At 56.4% G+C, this 26,626-nt stretch overlaps 1 protein-coding gene across 6 annotated transcripts in view; it reads left to right on the top strand.

The window, feature by feature from the left end:
• MMP15 (matrix metallopeptidase 15) overlaps positions 1-26,626 on the top strand; it is a 36,956-nt gene that overhangs the window by 7,023 nt on the left and 3,307 nt on the right. For 2 of the 6 annotated variants that reach the window (XR_009049645.1, XM_057711094.1), the window contains exons 1-7: positions 9,255-10,042; positions 21,573-21,701; positions 23,007-23,314; positions 23,629-23,790; positions 24,710-24,963; positions 25,320-25,458; positions 26,469-26,619. Coding sequence is in view for 5 of the 6 variants with exons in the window: in XM_057711094.1 (XP_057567077.1) it covers positions 9,270-10,042; positions 21,573-21,701; positions 23,007-23,314; positions 23,629-23,790; positions 24,710-24,963; positions 25,320-25,458; positions 26,469-26,619 (1,916 nt within the window). In the remaining variant the exon portion in view is untranslated. Of the gene's footprint in view, positions 1-8,185; positions 8,293-9,254; positions 10,043-20,465; positions 20,675-20,760; positions 20,910-21,572; positions 21,702-23,006; positions 23,315-23,628; positions 23,791-24,709; positions 24,964-25,319; positions 25,459-26,468; positions 26,620-26,626 lie in introns of those variants that run through there. The other 4 variants (XM_057711098.1, XM_057711096.1, XM_057711097.1 and 1 more) reach the window with 4 other exon arrangements.

Here is a 26,626-nt window from a genome sequence, read left to right as displayed (position 1 = left end):
GGGCAAAACGGAACTAAAGTTTCTGATGCACAATGGTCCACTTTCTTCACCTGGTGTGAAGAAGCCGAAAAGAGCTAAATGATTCAGACCTCATTCAAACTATTGAAGTTCTTAAATAATGTCTTCAGAAAATGTTTTGTGACCCAGTTAACCTCCTGGACCCCTTCACAGAGCCCCCGAGTTCCCCTCCCAGCTCCCCATGATATGAGACCTTCTCTCCCAGAATGTCCTCCACCAGTGGCAACCCGAGCCCCTCAACTCTGCAAAAGTGTAAGGTTCCCCAGATCCCCACCTCTTGTCGGTAAAGCTCAGGGTGTGGCTGGTACCCATTCTCAAGGGAGGCCAACAGAAGAGAGAATTTACACCTTGGTCTCTGTCAGAACTACATGCCATCATCGAGAAACTTCCAGACTCCTGATTGAAAAGGGAAAGATTTACTGAACAACTGAAGATTGTTTTGGGAGCATACTCTCCAGATTCCCCAATTTATGACAACTTATCCACCTCTCGGTTGGCCCTGTGGATGCCTCCCTTTGGCTTGGAAAGGTCAAATGGAACACCATCCCTGAAGACACTCAAGGGTTTCAGATGACCCCAAGTCTCACCAGACAATGAGAGAAGTAAGAGAAAAGTTACCAGGAGTCCTCCCTCAGGTCCCTCTCACCCAAACTCATCAGTTGTGTATTCAAAATTGTAAACAGCGAAGAGATGAACTGTGGCTGACCATCGCCATCAATTAGAGACAACACGGAAAGAGCATCCGGGGCTGGACCTGAATTCCCTAACAGCCTCTGCTCCCACAAGCTTTGTAAATGGCCTCAGACCAGAGCTCCGTGACACATTACAGAGAAATAATATTAACTGCAAAATGCAAACGTGTCTGAGCTCCAGACATCAGCCCAGCATTATGAAGATGGTATTTCCAGAAAACTGGAAAATACACAAGCTTATGGCATTGCAATTAAAAGAGCCAGAAGGACCTGAAAATTTTAATCTGGGATAAGCTCCAAAATCATGGTCTCCCATGGATCAAGACCCTTGTTGAAACTGTTTGAAAAAAAAGGACACGGGTCCGGGAATGGCCAGATCTCAAAAGGAGGGGGAAGCCTGAGCCCCCTTCCTCACCAGAAAATGACTGATTCTCCTCCAGGGAAGTAAATGTTCAGTGGTCTCAACTGCCACCAAACTCACAAGGGGAAATAATCCTCCAGGTTAAAGGGTCCCCACCTCTGCTCTCCTCAACACCACGGCAACACAGTCTACTCTCAATACCATCTCGTCTCCTGCCCCGCTTCCTCCAGGTGACAAAGTTTATCCGAGGCCAGTTTTGAAAGCTTACCTCAAGATTTGCTCTGTCACAACCCCTCCACGTTCCTATGGGACCTCTTAAAGCTCAAAACAACTTCCTTCTCTGTTCTACCAGCCCAGTAAGCCTGTGAGGAAGGAACCTTCTCATGAATTGGGGTAAAAAAAATTCATCATGCCCCTGAAGGACTCCTACGGGTCCCTGACTCCTCCCCTTCACGTCTCCTAACAGCTTTTTTTTGTCCAACTTCTCTGAGGTCCTTTGCCCCCTTCTACTAACACCTACTTCACTGACGATTTAAATCAACAATTAGACAGAATTCCCTCTTATTTGTGGGCAAAAAACTCCACCAGCGTTGGATGTGCATGGGTACAGAACCCCTTACGGTAGAAATTGATCTTTCCATGCCTGCCCCAGGATTCCCCAATAGCACTGAAGGCCAGAAGGCCTTCAGGGGCTCTGCCTGATAACCCAAGGTTAATTAGGAAATGTCCAGCCCCCACTTCTAGTCCATGCACAACTCCTGTTTGGGCCATCAGAACCCCCCAATGGGCAAGAATGTTGATTAGTCCAGATCTGAGATTTATCAAAATCGTCAAACTCAGATTTGCCCGGGTGCCCAATCCTAGCACTATCCTGTCTGCTGTTCCTCTCAACACCCAATATTTTTCAGCCCTCAGTTTGTGTTCCGCCTTGTTTAGGATTCCCCTTTAGAAGGAATCCAGTGCTTGTTTGCCTTCACCTGGGATAACCAGTAATCTACCTGGACTGTGATGCCCCAAGGATTGCTGAGGCTCCTTCTTCCTTCTCACACACCCCGAATGTCAGTTCGAGGGACTTAAAATTCCCAGGAGACTCCACTGTAATCCAATGTGCAGATGATCTCCTTCTATGTTCTGGCAGTTATGACAGCTCCTTTTGGACACTGCGTACCTTTTTAAGGCATTCACAAGAAAGGGCTGCGAGGTGGCTAGAGCTGAAATTCAGCTCTGCTCTCTGTGTGTCTGATAACTGGGTCATGATATTTCAGCTTCGGGGAAAACGAGCTCCACAGACGGAGCCTCTGCTATTCAACATTTTCCTCTCCCTGAAAGCGAAGGAAAACGGACAGGGTTTGGGGGTCTTGTGGGATGTTGTAGGCTGTGGATACCTAATTCTCTGTGACTGCCTCACCCCCTCTGCCGTGACTGGGGAGGCACCACCGGGCCCAGTAGTCCTGGACCCCTCTCCAAAGATGCTCTCAAGAACCTGAAGGGCGCTCTGCTTTCACCTCCCACCCTTGAACTTTCCAGCAACTCCCTGTCTTTTTCCTTGTTTGTGCATGAATGAGAGGGTCATACCCTCAGAGTATTATCCCAGAAGGCATAATGGACACCAAAGACCTCTGGGATACTATAGTTTAGCCTTTGACCCAGCAGCTAAGGCACATCCTCCTTGCCAGTGAGCCATGGCTACAACCACCAAACTTATCCAAGCTACCTCTGGTTTAGTATTAGGTCATCGGCTTAACATACATGTCCCCATTAGGCAATAGGGATGCTGCACAGACCCTATTGCCTAATGAGAACACACAGTACTTTTCTGCATCTCCTCTTATGTCTTATGAAATCTTACTACTCTTTCCCTCTCACATCACTATACATCACTGTCGAAACCGTAACCCTGCTACCTTGCTTCCTCTACCCACTGATGGGAGGTCCCACGACTGTGTCATTAACACTAGGTCATTATCCTGTTCCAGGCCAGATTTATCAGAAAACCCCCTCTCCCCAAGTTGACTTCACTCTTCATGTCAATGGCTCCTACGTCCAGAAGGAAGATGGGGCCTTCCAGGCTGCATATGCCATCACTGATCAATATAAACCCCTAGAATACCGAGCCTTGTCAAATGTCAGATCAGCCCACGTAGCCGAGTTAATTGCTCCGCTTGCATAAGAGCACAAGGAATGAAGGTTAACATCTATGCTGATAGCCACTCCGCCTTTGGGTTAGTGCATGATTTGGGGTACATGATAGAAACGGAGGATTCATGACAGCAACTGGGACCCAGTCAAAAATGGGCCCCAAATTGCAGAACTCTTAGAGGCATTGTTATTACCCCAGCAGATCATGACAGTTAAAACTGAAGGATATAGCACAAAAAATTCAGACGAGGCCCGATAAAGATCATACATTAGCAGCATCTTCCCCAACCACCCAAGAAATCCAAGCAGTCTCCAAGCCTTGGGATTGTGCGTCCCTCTGCGAGGCCCTAGACCCCAGTGGGATTATTCACCTTCCCCTGAGGGAGAGCACTAATTTAGGATGACTCCTAAGGAAATCATAAAAGAGGTCCACACAGCCCAAATAACAGCTTCAGACTCAGAAAGGACTGGATGGGAAAAAGCTGGCTGTTCAAGCCACTCAGGTGGACTTTGGAATCACCGAGGCGGCTGCTTGGTAGCTCTTAAGTATCTCTCTCGAGTCACTGTGTGCACTTTATGCAACACGACCCACACGGCAAGGACAAGATGCAGGATATATTAGACAAACAGTAGCTTGGACCCTTTGGCTTTTATTTGGATCAAGCAGTTCACTTGCCTCAATTGCCATAAACATAAGCCTGGAAAAACGCTAAAGGGTGGGGCAAGAAGGGAGGCAGCTCTCCCTTAGACCTTCCTTCACCAGCAAATAGATTTTACCAGTTACCAAACGTACAAGGCTGTCAACATGTTCTCACTGTCGTGGGCCTGTTTTCTAAATGGTTAGAGGCTTTCCCCTGCCCAGTATGCCTCAGCAGCATCGAGTGCCAAAGTGTTCCTGCAACAAATCTTCCCCACTTGGGGCACCCCCCACTACCATCTCTAATGACAGAGGATCATGTTTCATTGGGAAAAATTATGCAGGAAATTCAGTCAAAGACTCCACTGCCCTTACCATCCTCAGCCGTCAGCTGCCATAGAAAGAGCACAGAAACAGCATCCTCGAGACCAAACTGGCTCCACTGTCTGAAGGACGGGACTTACACGGCCACAGCGCCGCCCCTTGCTCTTATGACTCTCAAATCATCACCCCTACCTCCAGGCAGGCTATCCCCTTTCGAAATGATCACAGGAAGGACGCCTTGTACATCCTGTCTAGTGGACGATTCTAACTTAATTCAATGCGACATCCTTAGATACTGTCAACGATTAACAGAATACACTCGATTGTATAATCAACAAGTCAAGGCTTCCCTTGACTGCCTTCGCTTTAGAACTTCCTGATCATCCTTCATGTGACCTACAAGTAGGCCATCTGGTATTCTAGAAATGCTGTCAGAAAACCAATCTTGAGCCCAAAAAGGGACCGTATAGTGTTTTACTCATTGCTAACACTGCTGTCAAATCACAGGGTGTCCAACCTTGGGCTCATGTTTCACAGCTAAAGAAACACAAGAGTCATATAAATAGCTCATACAACACAACATCAAAAAAACAAACAACCCGATTTTTAAAAAATGGGTAGAAGAACTGAATAGACATTTTTCCAAAAAGGAAATACAGACGGCCAACAGGCACGTGAAAAGATGCTCAATATTGCTAATCATCAGGGAGATCCAAATCAAAACCACAATGAGGTATCACCTCACATCTGTCAGAATGGCCATCGTTAAAAAGAACACAAATAACAGATGTTGGTGAGGATGCGGAGAAAAGGGAACCCTTGCACACTGTTGGGGGGAATGGAAATGGGTGCAGCCACTGTGAAAAACGGTAGGGGCTTTCTCAGAAAGTTAAAAATAGAACTGCCATATGACCCAGCAATTCCACTCCTGGGTATATATAGCCAAAAAAACCCAAAACACTAATTTGAAAAGATACATGCACCCCAATGTTCATAGCAGTATTATTTACAATAGCCAAGATATGGAAGTAACCTAAGTGTCCATCAACAGAGGAATGGATAAAGAAGATGTGGGGGATGTGTGTGTGTGTGTGTGTGTGTGTGTGTGTGTGTGTGTGTGTACTCAGCCAAAGAAAGAATGAAATTTTGCCATTTGCAGCAACATGGATGGACTTAGAGGGCATTATGCTAAGTGAAAGAAATCAGACAAAGAAAGACAAATACTGTATGATATCACTCATACATGGAATCTAAAAATGCAACAAATTACTGAATATAACAAAAAAGAAGCAGACACAAATATAGAAAACAAATCAGTGGTTATCAGTGGGGAGGGGGAGGGGCAATATTCAGGTAGGGAATTGAGATATAAAATACCTCTTATTAGGTATAAAATAGGCTACATGGATATATTGTACAACACAGGGGATATAGCCAATATTTTATAATAATCATAAATGGAGTATAACCTTTAAACATCGTGAATCACTATATTGTACACCTGTAACATATATTACTGTACATCGACTATATGTCAATAAAAATAAAACTAAATTAAATTTAAAAATTTTTTAAAGAAATACAAGAGCTAGTCAGACCGCGGAACTATTCCAAGTGGGACCTCAACCTGGGGCTCTATAGACAGCCTCCATAAGCAGATGACAGCCGGAAGCAGGGAGTTGCCCCAAGAACCTTGGAACAAGTAGATGAGGTCAGGAGGTAGTCAATTTCCACACAAGACCCACAGAACAAGACCCAGCTGGGTCCTTCCCCTTTCTCCTCTGCTTCTGATCATTACCATTTGCGTGGAGACCCTCCTGCTCTTCCCAAAATCACCCTGCCTTCACTACGAGTTTTCTGCACCTGAGAGGAGTCTCCACCTTCATTTCTAAATTTATGAGTTCCGGCTCCTCTTCCACGCCCCTGCTTTTCTCTGCCTCTCACTAAGACTGTTTTGCCCACAGAACCACAAGCTTGGGCTGAACTAGTTGCCACTTCCCATAATGCCACAGACTGTTAGTCCTGTCCTCCCTTTCCTGTGCACACATCTGGCATTTCCCAGATCCCTTTGATCAATCAGGATATCTATTTTGCTAGAACCCTCCCCCTCTTTCCCTACACCATTTTTTTTTTTTTTTTTGGCCACGCCATGTGGCAGGCAGGATCTTACCAGCGCCCAGGGATCAAACCAGTGCCCCTTGTAATGGAAGTGTGGAGTCTTAACCACTGGACAGCCAGAGAAGCCCCCCTCTACTATTTTAAACCGTACAATTCCCCACTGTAAGAAACCCCTACACCTATTCCAGTCTGTCCTCACAAGGGTCATGTCTCTTGCCATCATCATTGTACCACAGGCTCCTCTCTGAGCATGAGTACTCATTATTACACTTACTTAGCTGGCACTAGATCCAACATGAAACCCCCATATATAGGAGCCCTGCATGGCCCTCATATGAGTGGAAATCATCCCAATGCCCCTCCTAGCCTCATTTCCGCGACCCAGACCACCACACAGGGACCACCTACAAACAAATCCTTTCCCCACCCTAAATTTAGCATCCTTTGGTTAACCTCAGCCATCAGATAACTATCTCTATGGCCCCTCAGTAACTCCAGATGATTCTTATTTTGTCCATGGAACCCAAGTCTATTGGCTGTTACCTGCCAACTGGGCCAGATCTTGCTACCTTGCCAATCTTACCAATCCCCTCATCTTATTCTATTCCCCACAATCTCCTTCCTCTCTGAAACTCTCTCTAAAACAATCACCCACTCCCTCAGGTTCATCTCCTCTCACTGTAGGAACAAAAGGTATCAAGGATCATTGTAGAGGATCTTGGTTCCCAGGGAGACAATTTAGAAAAAAAATAGCTCCAGAACTGGGCCTACATTCCATCCACAAACTCACTACTTTTGGGGGGGAAAAGTTTGCCACTTTTTGGGTACCATTCCCAGGAATCTATCACCTGGCTCGGGAAGTTAGACTCAACAACAGAATCATCTACTCATTGCTGAAGCAATTCACCTTGTCCCCAGATAACATCACCACTGGCCTCAAATCAGTGACTTACCAATGATGAGAAACCCAGCGTGCTGTTCTCCATAACCGCATTGCCCTTGACACGACCCAAAAAAGGGGCAAATGCACAGTGGTCAGAAGCAACTGCTGCACCTTTGTCCTCGGCAATCTACCTGACATCTCCGCCATAACTAGGAAGGTTCGAGATGTGAACGAAGAAGTGTGTGCATCACTGCCGTCACGTTGACACCACCTACTGAGGAAGGAGAACAGGTCCTGGGACCTCTGGTAGATCCCTGAAGGTCTGCGAAGTTGGGCACGAGGACAAATTCAGCCTCTAATCTTCACCTTTCCATTTATCTTCAAAGTATTCCTCTCATCAAATGTCTGTTGATCCTACAGTACAGCAATTATCAACCATCATCAATCCCAACAGATGATTCAGCTGGTTCTAAATGAATGAAAAGCAAACAAATGAGAAATGGATGTATATTGATCAGAGGAAAAAAGAATGCCTCTCCTTCCCTTGAACAAGAGGGGGAACTAGCAAAGACTCTGCTTAACCAAACTTTAGTCAGGCTCCCTTGAACCATCTGCCAACAAGACCCATCCCTGTACTTCCTTCTGGAATCCAGTTTTAGCAAGAATCTTGCTACGTCAGTTTTGTTGAATTCCCCACCCTTGATATCTGATCAAACTCAGCATCCCACTAGCCCCAGGAGATATCTGATCACCCTCACCTGCCTTCAGCCAGAATCCGCCCCCCCCCCCCCCCAGACTTGATGTCTCCTCTTAGTAATTTTCCATCCACCAGTGCTGCCCCGCCCACGACTGGCTCCTTGGCAGTAAAGCCCCACTTGTTCCGGCTGTATTTTGAATCAGGCCCAGTTCTATATCACAGTCTTTATTGCAATAGTTTTTTTAAAAAATAAAATCTATCTTCGCCACTTCACTACCTGTTCTCTTTGACAGTGCTCTTTTTCTTCACCTGGCAGGTCGGTGAACAGGCCATTTCTGAAGCTCTGCCAGATCTCTGCGGATTTCCAGGACAGGAGGCCTGCCGGGCGACCTGAGGGCTTACTCTAGAGAAACACGCCCTCAGGTAAGGAAAGCTCCCATTTCCGGGGCTGGGAGGTGGCGCAGGAGAGGGACGGTCCCTGCCTCCTGCCTTCCCACGGGGCCTTCACCTCCTGACCCTGCCGCTAGTCCGCTGGGCCCCGACTTCCCTTGGCCTGGATGCGCAGCCTCTGTGGACCTTAGACACAGGCCTCGCAGCTCAAGCTTTCAGCATCCAAACTGACCGGATCTCAAGCCTCTTTGGAACAGAATTAAACTAGCACTTTAAGTTCCGCTCTGCGGGGAGTTTTGCGCCCCCCGCCCCAGCACCCTGGCCGCACTGTTGCATTTCATTTGCACAAAATACTGTTCTTTGCTTGGACACCTAATGTGTGCTAGGCCAGGAGCCAGAAGCATATCTAACCCCCCACCCCAGCCCTTTGCCCAGAGTTCCAGATAAGGGCTTAGAGGCTCAGAAAAGTTAAGTAGCTTGCCCACCTCCATGCCGCAGGTATGTGGCCACCCAGGACTGCCACCGCGTCTCTGTCACACGGCACCGCCCATCCAACGCCTCACTGGCAACTAAGAAAAGTCCTGAAGGGCCAAAGACACCCTGCGGGTTTCGAAAAGAGGCCTCAGGCCAACAGACCTCTAGATTTTTGTTTTTCCTTTTAGCCTAAGACCAGACACTTGCGTCCGTCATCCTTGGGCCTCCTTCCTGCTCACCGCTGCCTCAGTATCCCCAGCTACCCACTAGGCGGGAGAAAGAGGCGTCTTTATTCCTTTTTGCCCCTCCCTCTGCGGGGCGGGCCGCTTGGGGGTCAACCCGGCTCCCCCAAGCCAAAGACGGGAGTGACGGGGGCGGGCTGGGGGGGATTCCCGCCGTCTGGGAAGAGTGAAAGGGCCCCCTGTCCGGCTCCACCGCGGGCACCTGCTACCAAGAGGCCTCGGGCTGAGCGCCGCCCCCGGCCCCCGCCCGGGCCCGCCCGCAACCAGAGCACTGGCCCTTTAAGAGCGGCGTTCATGGATCGCTGGGAGGAGGGCCGGGAGCGCCCGGAGCTGCGCGGAATTCGCCGGGAACGTCGGGCGCCGGCTCCCTGGCTCGCTCACTCGCTCAGACCGGCTCCCTGCGCCTCATCCCTGGGCTGCGCGGGGACCCGGGCCCGGTCGGGCGCGGAGCGAGCAGGGTTCGCCGGCGGGAGGCGCGCGCTCGGGGCAGCGCCTGGCCCCGAACATGGACAGAAGGAGCTGGGCGCGCAGGGGGCGCCGCGGGACTGGGCGGCCGGAGCGCTGAGCCAGACAAAGGCTCAGGAGTTGCGCCTGCTCTCGGGAGCCGGGCCCCGGGCCCCGAAGCTGCAGGACCTCGCGGCGGGCGGCTCCGGCCCGCCCTCTGCCCCGTGGGCCGGTTCCGCGCGCCCGGATCTGCCCGGCCCGCTTTTCCTCGGGCGTGGGAATTGGGCTAGGAGACCTCAGCGGCTCCGGCGGTGGCCGGGACCGGGAGGGCTGCCCCGCGCCCGCCGGGCGGCGAGCCAGGGAGCGTCGCAAGTTTCCGAGCCGCGTGCGGGGACGCGGCGCTGGCGAGCGGGCGAGCCCCGCGTGCAGCAGCGCTCCGGGCCAGGCTGGGCGCCGAGAGCATGGGCAGCGCCCGGAGCGCGCCCGGACGGCCGGGCTGGGCGGGCAGCCTCCTTAGCGGCCGGGAGGCGGCTGCGCGACCGCGACTGCTGCCGCTGCTGGTGGTGCTTCTGGGCTGCCTGGGCCGCGGCGCAGCGGCGGAGGACGCAGAAGTCAATGCCGAGGTAAGGACCCTCGCCCAGCCTCTTTGCCAGGGGTTGGAGGACTTGGGGCTGGAGGACTTGGGGTGGGGAGGAAGCCACGCCCGCAGCCTGAAGCGTGCAGGAGAAGGGCGCGGAGAGGAGCCCCGGTCCCGGAGTTGGGGGCGGGGAAGAAAGGGGACCGGGCAAGCTGCCCCTCTCCAGCTGGCCCTTGACGGTGCATTTGTTCCCAAACCCTGGAGGGCGTAGGGCTCGCACCCACTCCAGTCCTGCAGCCCTGCCCTGGGCACTGAGCAGTCCCAGCCCGCGTCCCGGGAGCCGCTGCTGCCGCCCCCAGCCCTTGCTTCTCTCCTTCCCTCCCTCCCGGACGCCTGATTCCTCGAGAGCCCTGCGGACGCGCGGTGACGTTCTTTGCGAATGGGGAGGGGGCTGTTTGGGGTGGGCGGTGGGGGACCTTGGGCACAGCAGGCAGCGCTCCCGCCTAGGGTAGACTCTAGTTTGGGTGACAATGAGCCGCGCGCGGCCGGCTGGGATAGGAGAAAAGCGTGCGAACCTCCAAGACAGCAGATTCGGGCTGAGGGGGCGCTTTGGCGACTTTCTCAGACTCTTGCGCGCAAGCCGCTCCTCGGCCGGGTGGGATCTAAGAGGGAGACCCGATCTCAGCCGGCGCCTCCTCCACCAGCGCCCCTACGCCAAGGCGCGGGTCCAAGAGGGCGGACTCCGAACATCTTTTCACCAGGAGCCCGCCAGACGTTCCTACGGGGGCCTATCTCTGGATCGGTCCCGCGGGTCATTAGGCACGGCCTCCTGCCGCAGAGCTGGATCCGGCCAGCGCCCCCGGCTCCATGGGGTCGCCGAGCGCCGTCCTCCGGATTAGGGACCGTGAGAGCACTAGCTCCATTGACCCAGAGCAAAAGCGTAGACTTCTTTCCCGACTTCTAAGACCCTGCTCCCGGAGAAGAGGAGAGGTTTGGGTGCATGGTGGGGAGACACCCGCCTCAGCGTGTCCCCGGTAGGCTCGGGCCTCGGTGCCCTTGGGCCGGCCAGAAGCCTCCTGCCGCCCCGACTGCGGGCCTGAGTGTCGTTTCTATTTGCAGCCAGGCCGGTGCTCCCTCCCAGACCTCGGCGGCTTCCCCACCTCCCCGGCTGCCTGGGAGATTTTTCCGATGGAAGCCTGCCCTTCCCCGCCCTACTTTAATAAAAGCACGGAGGAAGGGCAGGGAATTCCTCCCAGCTCAAGTTACACCTCCCAGCCAGTTCCCCACCTGCTCTGCCCTCCCTCTTTGGCCTGGCCAGGGAAAGCTGCAGGGAGCCAGGCCCTGGCAGGAGGCAGAGTGGGAGCCCGGGCCATGCCCAGTCCAGCTCCACCACCCCGCCCCCAATTCACACAGGCAGGCAGCAGAGGCTTACTGGGGACTCCTGCTGGTGTGGATTGCCCCTCAGCCTGAACCCAGGTGCTGGACAGAGAGTGCTGTTTGGGCCCACCTGCCACTCTCTGGAGTTGGACACCAAAGAACTGCAAGTCACAGACCCACCCGCAGGAGCGTATAATCGACTTAGAATGGCATCTCTGCACAGAAAGCGATTACGGGCCAAGCTGGAATTCGGGAGCCAAGGTTTTGTGATTTGGCATCTTAAGTGACCAGGACCTGTGGTCTGAGGGCCTTTGTTCTGTCCATTGCTTCTGCTTCTCCATCACCCCCTCCTCTCCCAGCTGAGGGCGTACCCAGAGTCCGGAGCCTGCACGGACCATGGCCCTGCACCTCTGGTAGCACAGACTAGAGATTCTGTGACTGACCTGCAGGCAGCCCTCTCCTAGAGGGAAGCTTGGGTTGGGCAATTGTGGAAAGAAACTCTGGAAAGTACAGGGGACCCTTGAATGCTGGAAGCCAAGGTAGATGGAGGGCTAGAGACCGGTGGGCCATCCCAGATCCTGAAGTTGGCTTTGCGGTACAGGTTATTCCTTGGAGTCCTATCAAGTCTGGCCGGATCTGGGCCCAAAGAGTTGAACGGTTTCAACAGCCAGCCCATTTGCCCTGAGGCTGTGGGAAAACTGTCCCCAGGTCCATGCTATCCAAGGACCAGCCTCAGAGATTCCTGGGCCTGAATGCACCCTGTGTCCAGAGCCCTTGGAGAAGGGCTTTGGTCCTTGACCGCAGTTCCAGACCTCAGGTCAGGTCATTGCTGGGACTGTCTCTGAGCAGCTTAGCAACTGAGCCAAGGCCAGCCCCCCCTTTCTCCTTCCCAGGGCAGAAACTAGAGGCATCTCATCAGACTAAGGAATCAGACATGTGCTAGGAGCCAGCAGACACCTGCAGCCTGCCAGGCCCCAGCCTGGAAAGGGCTGTTTTCCTTGGGGAAACCACCACTGAGCTGCTCTGCCCTGTCCCACCCCCTCCCTTGGCTGTCGGGTCCCAGTCTCCAGCCATTCTGGCCTGCACAGGCGCAAAACCCGCCGGACTGAGATGCTAGCTCCCTGACCTGCGAGTCCAGGCCCCCATTCAGATCTCTGTCCTGCTCTTTCTGGCTATAGCGCCTACTCCACTTAAGTGCCTTTGATTTTCACCAGAGAAGTTTTGGTCTCTCCCCACCTCCCCCTCCCCCTCCCCCCCAGACACACCTCGAAGCCCTCAGCCGCCCCGCCCCCTGGAGGTGACTCAGGCTGCCAGAGTTCACAGGTGTGGTGCCACTGCCACTAAAACATGGACACACACCCCTTCCCTGAACAGGCTCCTGCATATCTTCCCTGCCCCTGCCTGGCAGCTGAGCAGGAGAGCACAAAAAGAGGTGGGAGTCAGCTTGAATTCTACTTTTGACCTCCAGGTCTGACTGGTGCGCCGCAGCCGCAGGCTTCCTGTGTTCCAGGCTCTGTCCACACTTCCGTGCTGGCCCCTGGGGCCCCACTGTGTGCGCTTATTAGTGCCCTTTCCTAACTGTGGAGCAGAAGCTGCAGAGACCCCCGTGCCCACCCTCAAGGAGAAGGGGTTAATGTGAGAGCCTTGTCTTTGGAAACCTACAGAAGCTGAATCTTCTCTCCTTTCTCCCCCTCTGCTTTTTAGCCTGTTCTTTTATCACTAACAATCCACTCCTCTCCATACTTTACTTCAAAACCCAGAGATGACTGGGCTGCCAGGGACTCGGGATGCTACTGGGCCACACCCTGCATGCCCAGCCCTTTGCCAGGGCCCTGTGTGTGGGCTGCCCTGGGGTCCAGTCCATCAGCTGCCTCCTTGCAGAGAGCAGCCCCATGTGTCCTCTGTGTCTGCGCGTCACCCGACCTGCCCATTCTGACCCCTGGACACAGCGCCTTCCTTTGCCCCACCCCAAGGAGGGTGGAGAGGAAACAACCTTGAAACACACCCAGACCCCCCAAAGAAGACTTCCTCCAAAATCCCTCCAAATACTGCCCACGCTCTCTGATGCCAACCCAGAATAGCAACGCTGCCCGGCAAGGAAAAGCCTCTCCCTGCCAAGCGCTTGGTTCCGGCCACCCCTCCTTGCCCCCTTTGTTGCTTGGTCCAGATGTCCCCTGCCATCGACACCTCTGCCCAGCTGGAAGTTTGACTTCTGCCTGAGGCCAGCTGCGGTGGTCGTTGTGGTGGCCACTGCTTCCCACCTCTGATTAAAGTTGGTGCTATAGACTGAATCCCTCCCCCAGAAATAATATGTTGAAACATAACTTCCAAGGTGATGATATTTGGAGGTGGAACCTTTGGGAGGTGATTAGGTCATGAGGGCAGAGCCCTCTTGAGTGGAATTAGTGGTTTTATAAAAACTGTCTGAGAAAACTCCCTTGCCCCTTCTACCATGTGAAGACACAGCAAGAAGTTAGTAGCCAGGAAGAGAGCCTTCACCAAACCTGACCATGCTGTCACTCTGAACTTGAACTTCTTACCTCCAGAACTGTGAGAAATAAATGTTATGAGCCACCCAGCGTATGCTATTTTTGTTATAGCCGCTGGGACAGACTAAGGCAGTTGCACCTTCAGTATCGTCCCAAGATGTATGTAGTTCACACAGCTGACCACTCAGGCGGGGTCAAGCTCCATGGCCCGCTCCACCTTGGGCGTGGGGATGTGTTCTCTGGGTCAGCAGAAGCAGAAGGGGCTTGGGGGCTCTCTGCTTAGATCCTCCTCCAGCTCAAAGAGGACCCTGGGCGGAGTCCACAGATGAATGTGAGGACCTGGGACCCTGCAGGTGGCTGAACACTCCATGCCTGAGACACAGTAGGTGCTTTCTGACTGGACAAGCCCCCACTGAGTTAGGGCTCGTATGAGGCTGGTCCCCAGAAGGACGCTGGTTCTGGGGATGCCTGAGCCCTTTAGGGGAGGTAACACAGATTTTACAGCCCCAGGCAAGAACAGCAGAGATGTACAAGATGGTCCTGGATCAGAGAGACAAAGAGGCTTGCCTCTTACTGGATCCCATTTCCCTTGTGGGAACAGCAGGGAATGAGGAAGAAGACGCAGCCCAACCTGCAGTATCTGGACAGACAGATGGGGACCTGGGTCCCAGCCATTAGCCAGCCCTCGGAAATGCCCCACAGCCACGGAGTCTGGGGAGGCCAGGGTCTGGAACTGCTCTCCAGTACTAGCCCTGAGCCCTGGATACCACCTTGTCCTTCTCCCAAGAGCAATTGCCCCCCAAGAGGTGAGAGCCCAGCTTCATGGTCACTGCACAGGAGCATGGCGCCCGAGACACAGGAATTGCTTACAGAATGGTGGCAAGACACGGTGACGGTGAGAAGCAAATGGCATTTGCTGTTGGGCAAGTCATTGAGCTCCTCTGAGCCTCAGTTTTCTTGTCTACAAAATGAGACTGGTAATAGTGTCTCCGGGATGGAGTTATTGGGGAAATTCAATGAGTTTATGTGTAAAGTGCTAAATGCTGTGCAGTGTCCCCCATGTCGGGCCCAGGGAGGGTCACGTGTTATTTATTTATTTAAATTTATTTTATTCTATTTTTTTGGCTGTGTTGGGTCTTTGTTGCTGCACATGGGCTTTCTCTAGTTGTGGCAGGTGGGGGCTATTCTTTGTCGTGGTGCGTGGGCTTCTCTTGTTGTGGAGCATGGGCTCTAGGCACGTGGGCTTCAGTAGTTGTGGCATGTGAGCTCAGCAGTTGTGGCTTGCGGGCTCTAGAGCGCAGGCTCAGCAGTTGTGGCACACGGGCTTTGTTGCTCCACAGCATGTGGGACTTCCCCGACCAGGGCTCGAACCCGCGTCCCCTTGCATTGGCAGGCGTTTCTTAACCACTGAGCCACCAGGGAAGCCCTCGAGTATTATTTCTGAGCACCTTCAACAAACTTGGTTCTATCCTGGGCAGAGCCTAGGGGTGTTTTGTAAGCATTTTCACATGTAATCCTGTATTAACTCTGTAAGTTTAGGTGCAATCGTGACCCCATTGTACAGAAGAGGAAGCTCCCAGCCCCCAGGCTGGGTTAAAGGCCGCAGGTCAGAGCCCAGGGTGTCCTCCTTTGAAAGTGCCGCCAGGCAGGAGCCTGCTGGGCCTGAGCCAGGTGCAAGGGAGGGTGTGGAGGTGGGGCCAGGGCCACCGTCAGCCATGTGACCCTGGAGCCCTACCCCTACCTGTCCACCACCCAGGCTTTGCCCAGAAGGCAGCCCCATGGAGGAGACACACCTACAGGGGGGTTTCCAGCTGAGGGCCAACCCGAAACCACTAGCAAACAGGGCCCTTTTCACCCCACCCCTGCCCGCCCACTGGCCAAAGGACCCAGCTGTTTTTCTCTCCAGGTTAAGGAGTGCTGGGGCAGGTTGGGAGGCCACAGGGTAAAGAAGTGGCGTCCACTTCCTTCCTGCTTCCCTGGCTGGACATCCCCCACCCCGCCTACTCTCCCCGCCACCCAGAGCCCCTTCCCCACCTGCAACTTTCCCATCTTGGGGAGTTAGATTTGAGCCCCAAAGGAGCAAGTGTGTTCTTGTAGAACTGCTTAAATATGGCCCATGCTGCCTCGAAAGGGAGTAAATGACCCACTAAGGATGGGGTGACCTGGCTTGGTGCCCTCTTTCTTCCCTGGCCTCGGGACTAGTTATGCCATCTATGGGCACAGGGAGGCCCTCAGGACACCATGAAAGGTCTGTGACCATCACTGGCGGGCCTGACAAGACGCCTTTTGTGCCTGTCGGGGCAACCCTGCCAGGGTCTGCTTGGCCTGCAGAGAGAGCCATGGGTGACTGAAGCAGAGCCGAGCCAGGAGAGCTTGTTCTTATCGCACAGGGTCTGATAAGGCCTGTGGGAGGGGGCTGGGCGGCTCTGAGCCGGGAGGAGCTGACTGTGGTGTCCGCAGCATGCGTGCCCCGCCCCCACAGCTGCTTGGAGCCCAGCATTGATCTGGCGGCTCCCTCCCGGACACACCCTCCCTGCGGGGGAGGGCCTGCCTGGGCGGCGTCTCGGCAGTGCGGGGGGGCAGCGCTGCTGACGCGGCGCGGCGCCCAGGCCCAGCCAGGGATGTGGCGTGCGGGGAGGAGGAGACGCCCTCCCCCAGCGCCTTGCCGGGCGCCGTTCCCGAGACGGGCCAGAGCCCAGGGTCCCCCACCTCGGGCCAGGAGGAGCTGGTGCTGCTTCACAAACAGCCTGGTCCGGTAGCACTGCTTACAGGCTCCCCTCCTAGCCACAGGCCAGCCGTGCGGCGCTGGGTGGGCCGCGCACCCACTCTGAACCTTGCTGTGTGTGTCATGGGGATGGGGTACGTGTGAGCATTGAATGGGGTGACGAGAGTGGACAGCCTGGCCGCCAGCAGATTCTCGAGCCCTGGCTGCTGCATTTATGGCCTCTCCCAGGGGCCAGGGGCCAGGAATTCCTCAGACGCTTGATGGCCCTACGTCTCTCTGCCTGGGGCCAGCCACTCACCCGAAGCATCTGTACACACTTACGGGATGGGGTCTGGAGCTTGAGAAAGAAATGGCTGGAAGAACCACGGTGGGCGGCGTCTCCTGAAGCAGCCTCCCCCCCGGGCTGCAGGCTGGAGGGGGTCCAGCGCTCTCTGCAGAACCCTTCCCTGACTCCCACTGGACAGTGGTCCTCGTGGAGGTGTTCCCACGACTCTGCTGCTTTCTGACCTCCCTGAGCCTCAGTGTCCCTACCTGAGAAACAAATCTTCAGTGCTTGGCTCACCCCACCTGTGAGACTCAAGGGGACAGGAAGGGAAAGGAGACAGCTTCCATAAGGGAAAGGACAGTCTTCACCGGTAGGAGCAGCAGGGGCTTGAGCACAGCCCCTCCCCCACTTTGAGTCTAGGGGTCAGTCGTGACCTTGGGAATTGCTCCCTGCCTTTGTCCCCTGGCCACAGAGCCCCTCGGGAGGCTGACGTTAGGGCAGCACCTGCCACGCACCTGTGCCCCCCATGCACTTTTCCCTCCACCTCCAGGGCTTGTCGCACTTAGCAGAGCAGTAGGGTGGCAAGAAACTTCCTCCTGGACGCTGGAGGAGGGGGGAGCCCCAGCCCGGTGGGTGGTGTAGACGGATTGGCGCATCGCCAGTCAGGCGGGCTCCGTCAGCTCCTTGGCCTTGCCATCCAGGGGCTCGGCTGCTCTGGGCCAAGGCTGTGTTTCAGCTTAGCCCATGTGTGGCACCAGTCCTCAGCCTCAGCGTTTTACCCAGGCAGTGGCCGCAAGACACTTGTCACCAGGAAGGCTTGTCTGATACGGAGATGGAAGCGCTTGGCTTCCCTGGGACTCAAGGGTGCTTCTCTGTGTGAAGGAGGGTCCACAGGCAGCCGTGGGCCTTTCCCAACAGCCCCCGAGCCGCGCCCAGTGTTGCAGGGGCCCCTCTGCCCCATCCGCTCCGCTGGGCTCTGGAGCTCTTCACTGCAGACAGGCCCAGCTCCCTCCCCTACCTCTCCTCCCTGGGGCCCCAGCCTGAGCCTCCCCCACCCTGCTCTCCTCCTGTCACTCGCCAGACACCGCTAATCAGCCCCTTGGTGGCCTGTGATTGCGCTCCCTGGGATATTTTTACCTTATGCAAATAGGTGATGTAGAGGTGCCCTCCTCTGTCAGCAGCAGCCCCAGTTCTCCCCCCATCTCCAGCTGGATTCCTTTCCCTGTTGGAGCTGGCCGAGCACCACAGCCTCGCCTTCTAGAGCTCTCCTTCAGGCAAACGTGCCCATTAAGGGTGGTGGACATCCCCCTTTCCAGACACACGGGAGCCTCAGGAAAGGCTTCCATGCTTGGGAAGAACGGGGAGGCCTCTGTGACACTGCCAGTGTCTGGCGGAGCTGAAGGAAGGGGTCCTGGGCTGGAGGGGTGAGGGGGTTCATGAGGGATGCCACAGGGCGCTCCTGCCTCCCCCAGCTGCCCTGCCCCCACCTGAGGCTGCTTTCTCGGAGCCTGGAGCCTTCAGCCGTGTTGGTAGAGGCAAAAGGCTGCCACCCTCGGAGCAACCCACCCCCCCCCACCGGCCTCTGTCGTTAGTAACACGTTTATTGAGCCCTTTCCCCTGCCCAGCACGGTGCCAGGGACTCCTGTGGACCTCCTCATTTCATTCTCACGGAACCCCATGCGATGAGGCAGGTCCTGATGCAACCCCCTTTTATGGACTGAGGCACAGGGAGCAAAGTGGCTGGGCCGGGATCTGTTACCAGAGCCGTGGCTGTTTCCCGACTCGGTGTCTCTGCCTCGTTGTTCTGTGATTGTCGGCCAGTCCTTCGAGGCCTCGGAGCCGTGTGTGGGCAGCCCATCCACACTGGGGGCGTGGCCGGGTGCCGGGGCTGGGCTAGCGGGTGGCGCTGAGGGAGCCAGTACAGGAGGAGCTGGGTGTGACCCTGGTGGCAGGCAGATGTGGGCGTGGCCCAGGCCAGCTGACACAGGGCTGTCTGCCCAGAGCAACGACCATGTCCAGCTGCCGTCCTGCCCCATGAGCCCTTGATGTGCAGCCCTCACCTTCCAGAGCGTCTCAGAGAGCAGGCCTTCAGGTCCCCTCACTCTGGGGGTTCACAGAGACCAAGGATAGACAAGGAAAGGTTCAAAGGACATGCTTCCATGTAGCCAAGGCCCACAGCAGTCCCTGGCCTCTGTGCTCACCAGCCTACCACAGTGGTCACCGTGCTCGCATAGCCAGTGGGCAGGCAGAGTCCCTTCCTTCACCACCACTCAGCTTGGCTCATTGGGGATCCCATCCTGCGGTTTTTGTTTTTTTGTTTTTATGTGTTAATTTATTTTATTTATTTATTGGCCGCTGTTGGGTCTTCATTGCGGTGCGTGGCTTCTCATTGCTGTGGCTTCTCTTTTTGTGGAGCATAGGCTCTAGGCGCTCTGGCTTCAGTAGTTGTGGCACGTGGGCTCAATAGTTGTGGCTCATGGGCTCAATAGTTGTGGCTCATGGGCTCTAGAGCATAGGCTCAGTAGTTGTGGCACACGGGCTTAGTTGCTCCGTGGCCTGTGGAATCTTCCCAGACCAGGGTTTGCACCCGTGTCCCCTGCATTGGCAGGCAGATTCTTAACCACTGTGACACTGGGGAAGCTCCCCCCCCCTCGTCCTCTGGTTTTGGCTGCAGTAGTCCTGTCTGCTCACAGACTTGCGGGTGTGAATTCCTCACTCTGCGGGCGCACCAGGTCTCCCCAGGGAGATGTAAACGCTTGGAGGTCAGGACACCTCAGCCGCCCCCTCCACAGCCTCCAGCTGGCATGGTGCCTGGCACAGAGAGGGTGCTCAGAAACATTTGGCAGGACGGCTGGCTGGGTGGGTGGACAGATAGACAGACAGATGGATGGGTGAGAAGGCTTGTCCAGCAAGTTCTGAAGGGGACGGGCACCCCCACTGTGTCCCAGCTGCTTTTCCCAGGTCCATCTGTCTCGCACCTCACCGGCAACCCAGCCCCACAACCCCATGGCTCCCGTTTTGCACACGAGGAAACTCAGGCCCAGAGAGAACAGTTTGTGGCAGAGCAGGGACTGGACTTTAGGCCTCCTGTCCCACCCTTCCGGGCCTGGGCAGGCTGCCTAGAGCCATCTGCTTTCCTTCTAGAAGGCTTATTAGGGTCTGTTGGGGAGCAGCGCTAAGGGGCTGATTTTCCTACTTGGTGAGAACTCAGGAGGTTCTGAGCCTTGTAGGGTCCCCAGTGGTCTGCCTGGAATGGTAGAGGCCCCACCCTGCAGGGGCCAGCCCAGTAACAAGGACAGTGACTGTGGACTCTCCTCATGGAAGGAGGAGAAGACAAACGATAAACACCTAGGTGAAATATACGGTGTGTCAGATGGTGACAAGTGCAGGGAAGCAGGAGAGGGAGCACAGGGTACAGTGGGTGGGCGTCTGTTTTACATTTGTCAGAGAACACCACTCCCCAATAAAATGAAGAAGCAGAGACCTGAAGAAAATGAGGGCATGAGCCATGCAGATGTCTGTGGGGAGAGTACTCCAGGCAGTAGAAACAGCAAGTGCAAAGGCCCTGAGGCAAGAGCAAGCCCACCTGGGTGATGGAGTGAGGTCTGAGAGTTGACTCGGGGTCAGGGAGCTCCTGTAAGAATTGGCTTTTCCCCTGAGATGGGGAGTCTTTGGAGGGTTCTAGGCAAAGGATTGACCAGACCTGACTTGTAAAGGCCTTTTGTTCCGGCTCTTGTATGAGAACAGACCGTAGGAGGTGGAAGCAGGAAGAGGAGTACAGAAGCTCACACAGTTACCTGGCGGGAGGTGATGGTGGTGGAGGTGAGAGGTGGTGGGATGCAGACCGTGCGTGTTTGGAGGTAGCGGTGCCAGGACCTGCTGACCAGGTCGTGGCCTCTCCTTTGCAGAACTGGCTGCGGCTCTACGGCTACCTACCCCAGCCCAGCCGCCACATGTCCACCATGCGCTCCGCCCAGATCCTGGCCTCGGCCCTCGCCGAGATGCAGCGCTTCTACGGGATCCCCGTCACGGGTGTGCTCGACGAAGAGACCAAGGCGTGAGTCCCTCCACTGAGCCATTCCCAGACCCCACTGGCACCTGCCCTCCTTTCCGTCTGCTCTGATGAGGGCTTGGCATGTGGAGTTTCCAGAAACGAGTGGCCTAGATAAGAGATGGCGTATGGTTTGATCCTCTGTGCTAGCTCTGATTGTTTGGGAGTGGCTGCCTGCTGCTTTGTGTTGAGAAAGCTCCTGAGGCCAAAGCCCAGCTCAGCAGCGAGGAGCATAGGATTGATTAGTGCTGTCTGCTGCAGGCATGGGCGTGGGAGGCACAGCACACATGCACACGTGTGGCTGCCTAGCTAGGCCTTGCTCTGAATCTGACAGAGGTGATGTGACCCAAAGCCACACCCTTGATGAGCAGGCACAGAGCATAAGGTATCAGGGATAAGAAGCCTCAGGGTAATGCTCCTCCACTCCAGGGCGATGCTGCTGAAAAGGGGCTCACCTTTGCAGAGCCACTGCTGGGCACCCAGTCTTTCAGTACAAGATCATTGTACCGTTTTCCTGATGAGGAGCTCGAAGCTGAGAGCGCCCCACCCCCACCACGCCCATATAAGGGGCAGCTGGAGGCCAGTGGTGGAGGGTGGGAGATGGTGGACTGCCTGGAAGAGGCAGAGCCCAGCGGGCAGGTGTGTTGAGGGGAGGCTCTGCGCACCCAGGTGGATGAAGCGGCCCCGCTGTGGGGTGCCAGACCAGTTCGGGGTACGCGTGAAAGCCAATTTGCGGCGGCGGCGGAAGCGCTACGCCCTCACTGGGCGGAAGTGGAACAACCACCACCTGACGTTCAGGTAGGGACCCCAGCTGCCCAGGGTGGCGTCCCCACAGGGCATCCTCCAGAAGCAGTTGGCCCCTCTCTGTCTGGGCTGGGGCCTCAGGCTTCCCAGTGGGCTCGTCTGGAAGGCTTCCTTTCCCAGCAGCCCTCCGCAGGGTGCCCAGCCTAGCCGTCCAATCCCTCCAATCCTGCCAATCCCGCTCCCACGCTGATGAGATCAGCTGCGCCCCCCCAGGCAGTCTCCCTCCAGAGAAGGGCAGGACGCTTTGAGCTGCTTCTGCTCTGTCCTCCTTCCCACCATCCCCCCCACCCGCCAGCAACCTAGGGCTGGCCTCTCACCCAGATGGGCTCCTGCACCTGTGCAAACTGGGGGCTTCAGGCGTCTGAAAGGTAAGGGAGGACTGGGGTGCCGGAATCCAGGCAGATGCAAGCAGGAAGTCACCTGCACAGACCCTGGTTCCAGCACCTTCCTCCTTTCCACTGAGTCCTTTGGCAAGAAACCCCCCTGAGCCTTGAGCTATGTGACGGTCCCCAAGGGTCCCCCTTCCTGTTCCAATCCAGCCACGACCCCACCCGCAGCTCCATCTTCTGAGGAAGCACAGCCCCCGAGGTCACTTAGACCCAGGCCGCCAGGGTGAATTCATGATCCAGCCAACTTTGATGGAGATCTGTCCAGCACCCGGACACTTAATCTGCTTTAGGTGGGAAATAACAGTCCTTATCATGCTTCTATCATGTGTAGGCTCACGTGTGCACACGTCCTACAGGGGTTAGGTCATTTAATCCCCCCAGGGACTCCATGATGAAAGCGCTGCTCTCCTTTTCCCATTTTACAGATGATAAAACTAAAATTCAGAGAGACTAAGTCACTTGCCCAGGGTCACACAGAAGGTGTTAGAGCCCAGCCTAGAACTCAGGTCAGCCTGACCCTGGACCCCAACATTCAGAACTGCTTGGCCTGGGTTTCCCAAACCGCAGCCATGTATATCCCACTTTCTAGGTCTTTCTCTTGGCTACATATACCTATACTTCTAATTACTTAATGTTTTCCTTTCTTAAAATAAGCTTACTTGGCACAATGCCACCTTATTCAGTGATGACCTAATGAATTCCTGGGCTTGACATGTTAGTTCTTTTTTTTTTCAAATCCACGTCAAAGTAAACTAATAGTTGATATTGATGAGCGTTGTCCGTGAACCAGCTCAGATCTGATGCCCCTTCCTTGAGACCGTGTGTCCCCGCCCGCAACCCAGTGAGTGCTAGCAGCGGACAGCAGCCCCAGGCCATGGGTTCACTCACACACCTCCCTGCCCACCTGCAGCATCCAGAACTACACAGAGAAGCTGGGCTGGTACCATTCGCTGGAGGCAGTACGCCGGGCCTTCCGCGTGTGGGAGCAGGCCACGCCCCTGGTCTTCCAGGAGGTGCCCTACGAGGACATCCGGCTGCGGCGGCAGAAGGAGGCTGACATCATGGTACTCTTTGCCTCTGGCTTCCACGGCGACAGCTCACCGTTTGATGGCACAGGTGGCTTTCTGGCCCACGCCTATTTCCCTGGCCCTGGTCTGGGCGGGGACACCCATTTCGATGCAGATGAGCCGTGGACCTTCTCCAGCACTGACCTGCATGGTGAGAATAGCTGGTCAGGGTGACGACGGGCGGCAGAGCTAGAGCCGCAGGGCTGGGAGGGGAGAGCATCCCTCATGCGGTCCTTGGGAACAGTGACACTTGCTCTCAGTCTACTGCCCATCATCTCCAAGGGGTGGTGGGATCATTGTACCCATTTTCCAGATGGGGAAGCTAGAGGCCCAGAAGTCAGAGCAGCTCAGTTTCTTCTAAGAGTAGAGCACACTAGGCTCTCTGGCCCCCTCAGCCCACAGGGTATGGGGTGTCCAGGTCCTGGGCTGGGCCAGAGCTGACCGTGTTGCCTCCATCCACTACAGGGAACAGCCTCTTCCTGGTAGCAGTGCATGAGCTGGGCCATGCGCTGGGGCTGGAGCACTCGAGCAACCCCAGCGCCATCATGGCACCATTCTACCAGTGGATGGACATCGACAACTTCCAGCTGCCCGAGGACGACCTCCGGGGCATCCAGCAGCTGTACGGTGAGCGGGCGGCACAGGCGTGGCAGTGGGCTCTGCACGTCTGCCCTCAACCCCCAGCCCTACGAGCATGGGTACGACCGCTACCCCCATTTCGTAGATGAGGGAACTGAGGCCCAGAGAGGATTCATGATTGTCCGCATTGTCCAGTGAGTACATGATGGTGCTAGAAGCCAAACCGGAGCTGGCCGACTCCAGGGCCAGGCCCTCCCTCAGGGCCCTCACCCAGAGCTGTCACGGTGGCCCCAGGGCCCCTCACTGCCCCCCTTTCCTCCTCAATCTGAGTGATTAGACTGAGAGTGTCCCTGGGGTCCCAGGACCCCATTCCTCCCACTGTCACTCCCAGCCCGAGCCTGTCCCAGGCTCTCCCCTGAGTGTTTCTGGTTTATCACCTCCCAGTGCCTTTGAGGCAGGTAGCACCGTCCTCCCCACCACCACCACCACCAGGCCCCACCCGAGAAGGCCTCCCCTGGGGAGGTCTCCTGAGGGCCAGTTTGGTGGGTCAGGGCCACCCCGAGCCCTCACTCTGTTCCTGGCCACCTGGGAACCAAGTTCTTCCCTCTGCTTGTGTCCACTGCCTCCTGGATCCTCCCCTGGAGCAGGCTGGCATCCTGAGCGCACATCCCCGAGGGAAGGTGGAGCCAGGGGCGGCCTTAGGGCGCAGCGACCCAAGCCCAGTGTGGGGAGCTCAAGGAAGGGGCTGTGCGGAGGAGGGTGGAGGTCCTCCTAAGGATGATGGCGGTGTGGGGGAGGGATCTGCTGTGGACACGTACGGCCTTCCGCCTGGGTGGGCTGCCCAGGGAGCACAGGTCTGCCCCCAGGCTGGGGACCCCAGGCTCCCAGGGTTCCGAGTAGGAGAACCTGGCATTTTCCGCCTGGGTTCCGGGGCTACCCCCTCACGTCCCCCTCCCGCCCTCTGCAGGCACCCCGGATGGCCAGCCACAGCCCACCCGGCCCCTTCCCACTGTGACCCCCCGGCGGCCAGGCCGGCCAGACCACCGGCCCCCCAGGCCCCCTCAACCACCTCCCCCAGGCGGGAAGCCGGAGCGGCCCCCAAAGCCAGGCCCCCCAGCGCAGCCTCGAGCCACGGAGCGGCCCGACCAGTACGGCCCCAACATCTGCGACGGGGACTTTGACACGGTGGCCATGCTGCGTGGGGAGATGTTTGTGTTCAAGGTCTGGCCCCTGCCTGTTCCTCCCCAGCCCCTTGGCCCAGGCTCAGAGCAGAGAGCACTCTCCCGCTTCTCCCCCAGACCCTTGCCCTACCTCACCCCCCTTGCTGAGCAGCCCTTGGGAGCCATCAGACCCCAAGACCAAGAAGCCACCAGCCCGAGGGATGAGGGACTTGCCAGGGTCATACGATAAGCCTAGGCGTCCACACCCCACCCGGGGCTCTCTCCCTAGTGCCACCCGGGCTTCCTAAGCCGCCTCCGCCTGGACCCTCCCTGACCCGGGCAGGGGTGGGGGAGGGGGCCTCCCCGAGGCCTAGGCCGCGAGCGTGCGGTGCCCGCTCACCCCCACACCCTCCCCAGGGCCGCTGGTTCTGGCGGGTCCGGCACAACCGCGTCCTGGACAACTACCCCATGCCCATCGGCCACTTCTGGCGCGGTCTGCCCAGTGACATCAGTGCCGCCTACGAGCGCCAAGATGGGCGTTTTGTCTTTTTCAAAGGTGAGCTGGGGCAGGTGGGAGGGAGGGGACTGGGCAGCCTTCCTGCCCTCACCTCTGGCCTGACCTCTGACCCTGCCCAGCCTGAGGGAAGAGGAGAGGGAAGGGCCACGTGCACATCTCATCCTGTGGCCCACTGTGGGCTTACTGTGCGAGGGATGAGTCCCCCTGGCAGCAAGGCAGGGCTTGGGGAGGTAGACAGAGACCGGAGGACTCAGGAGGCAGAGGCTGCTCTGACTGGAGGCAAGTGTCCACCTTCCGCAGCACGGGGCCTCTGCCGCATCAGCCACCTTTCTTGCGTCCTGTGCCCCTTCCTTGCCCCTTTCTCGTCCCTTTCTCATAAGAATAGGTCTCCGAGCTCACCCTGGGGCAGGATTCCTGTGTCTGTGGAGACAACGGAGCTCCCTACCCCCAGCCCTCCCTCTGGGGCCTGTGCCACACCCCCCCGGGGATGGCTGAGGGCAGCCCCCCTGATGGGTCAGCTCTGTCCCCAGCCCCGCTGGCCTGAGCCTCAACCAGGCAGGAACTCCCCAAGCACAGGGCTGGGTCCACACGAAAAGTGAGGAGCCCTGGGCCATGCACTGGGATGCTCCAGGGATGCAGCCCCCAGACCCAGAGGCCAGGCCGGGCTCCCCCTTTTCCCTCTCTCTATGCATGCACTGTGTGGAGGGTGGGTGTTCCAGTGGGAATGGAGGCCTGTCTATAGTGCGACTGAGTGTGTGGTGTGTGTACCGTTGTGACCGGGTGACGTGTATGTGTGTAAATGGGTGTGTCACAGGTGTCCGTGAGTGTCAGGTGTGTGTGATATGCGGGTGAGTTGCACTGTGTGTTGTCATGGGTGTGTAGGTGTCAGTGCCTGTCCTGTGTACAAGGATGTGAGTGTGGGTGTGTGGTGAGTGTGGCAATGGGTGTGAACAGATTTGGGGGTCCAGAATCTCACTCCCCGTGCCCCCTTCCTGCACACCCCCAGCAGCCCCAGGCCTGTCCTTACCCACCCCTGGCCCCTCCCGCAGGTGACCGCTACTGGCTCTTCCGAGAAGCGAACCTGGAGCCTGGCTACCCACAGCCACTGACCAGCTACGGCCTGGGCATCCCCTACGACCGCATCGACACAGCCATCTGGTGGGAGCCCACAGGTCACACCTTCTTCTTCCAGGAGGACAGGTAAGCA

Source organism: Hippopotamus amphibius, chromosome 16 (genome assembly GCF_030028045.1).
Source record: "Hippopotamus amphibius kiboko isolate mHipAmp2 chromosome 16, mHipAmp2.hap2, whole genome shotgun sequence".
In the NCBI taxonomy this organism is placed as follows: domain Eukaryota; kingdom Metazoa; phylum Chordata; class Mammalia; order Artiodactyla; family Hippopotamidae; genus Hippopotamus; species Hippopotamus amphibius.
Note: the sequence above shows the minus strand (reverse complement) of the source record. Positions and strands in the feature narration are given on the sequence as shown.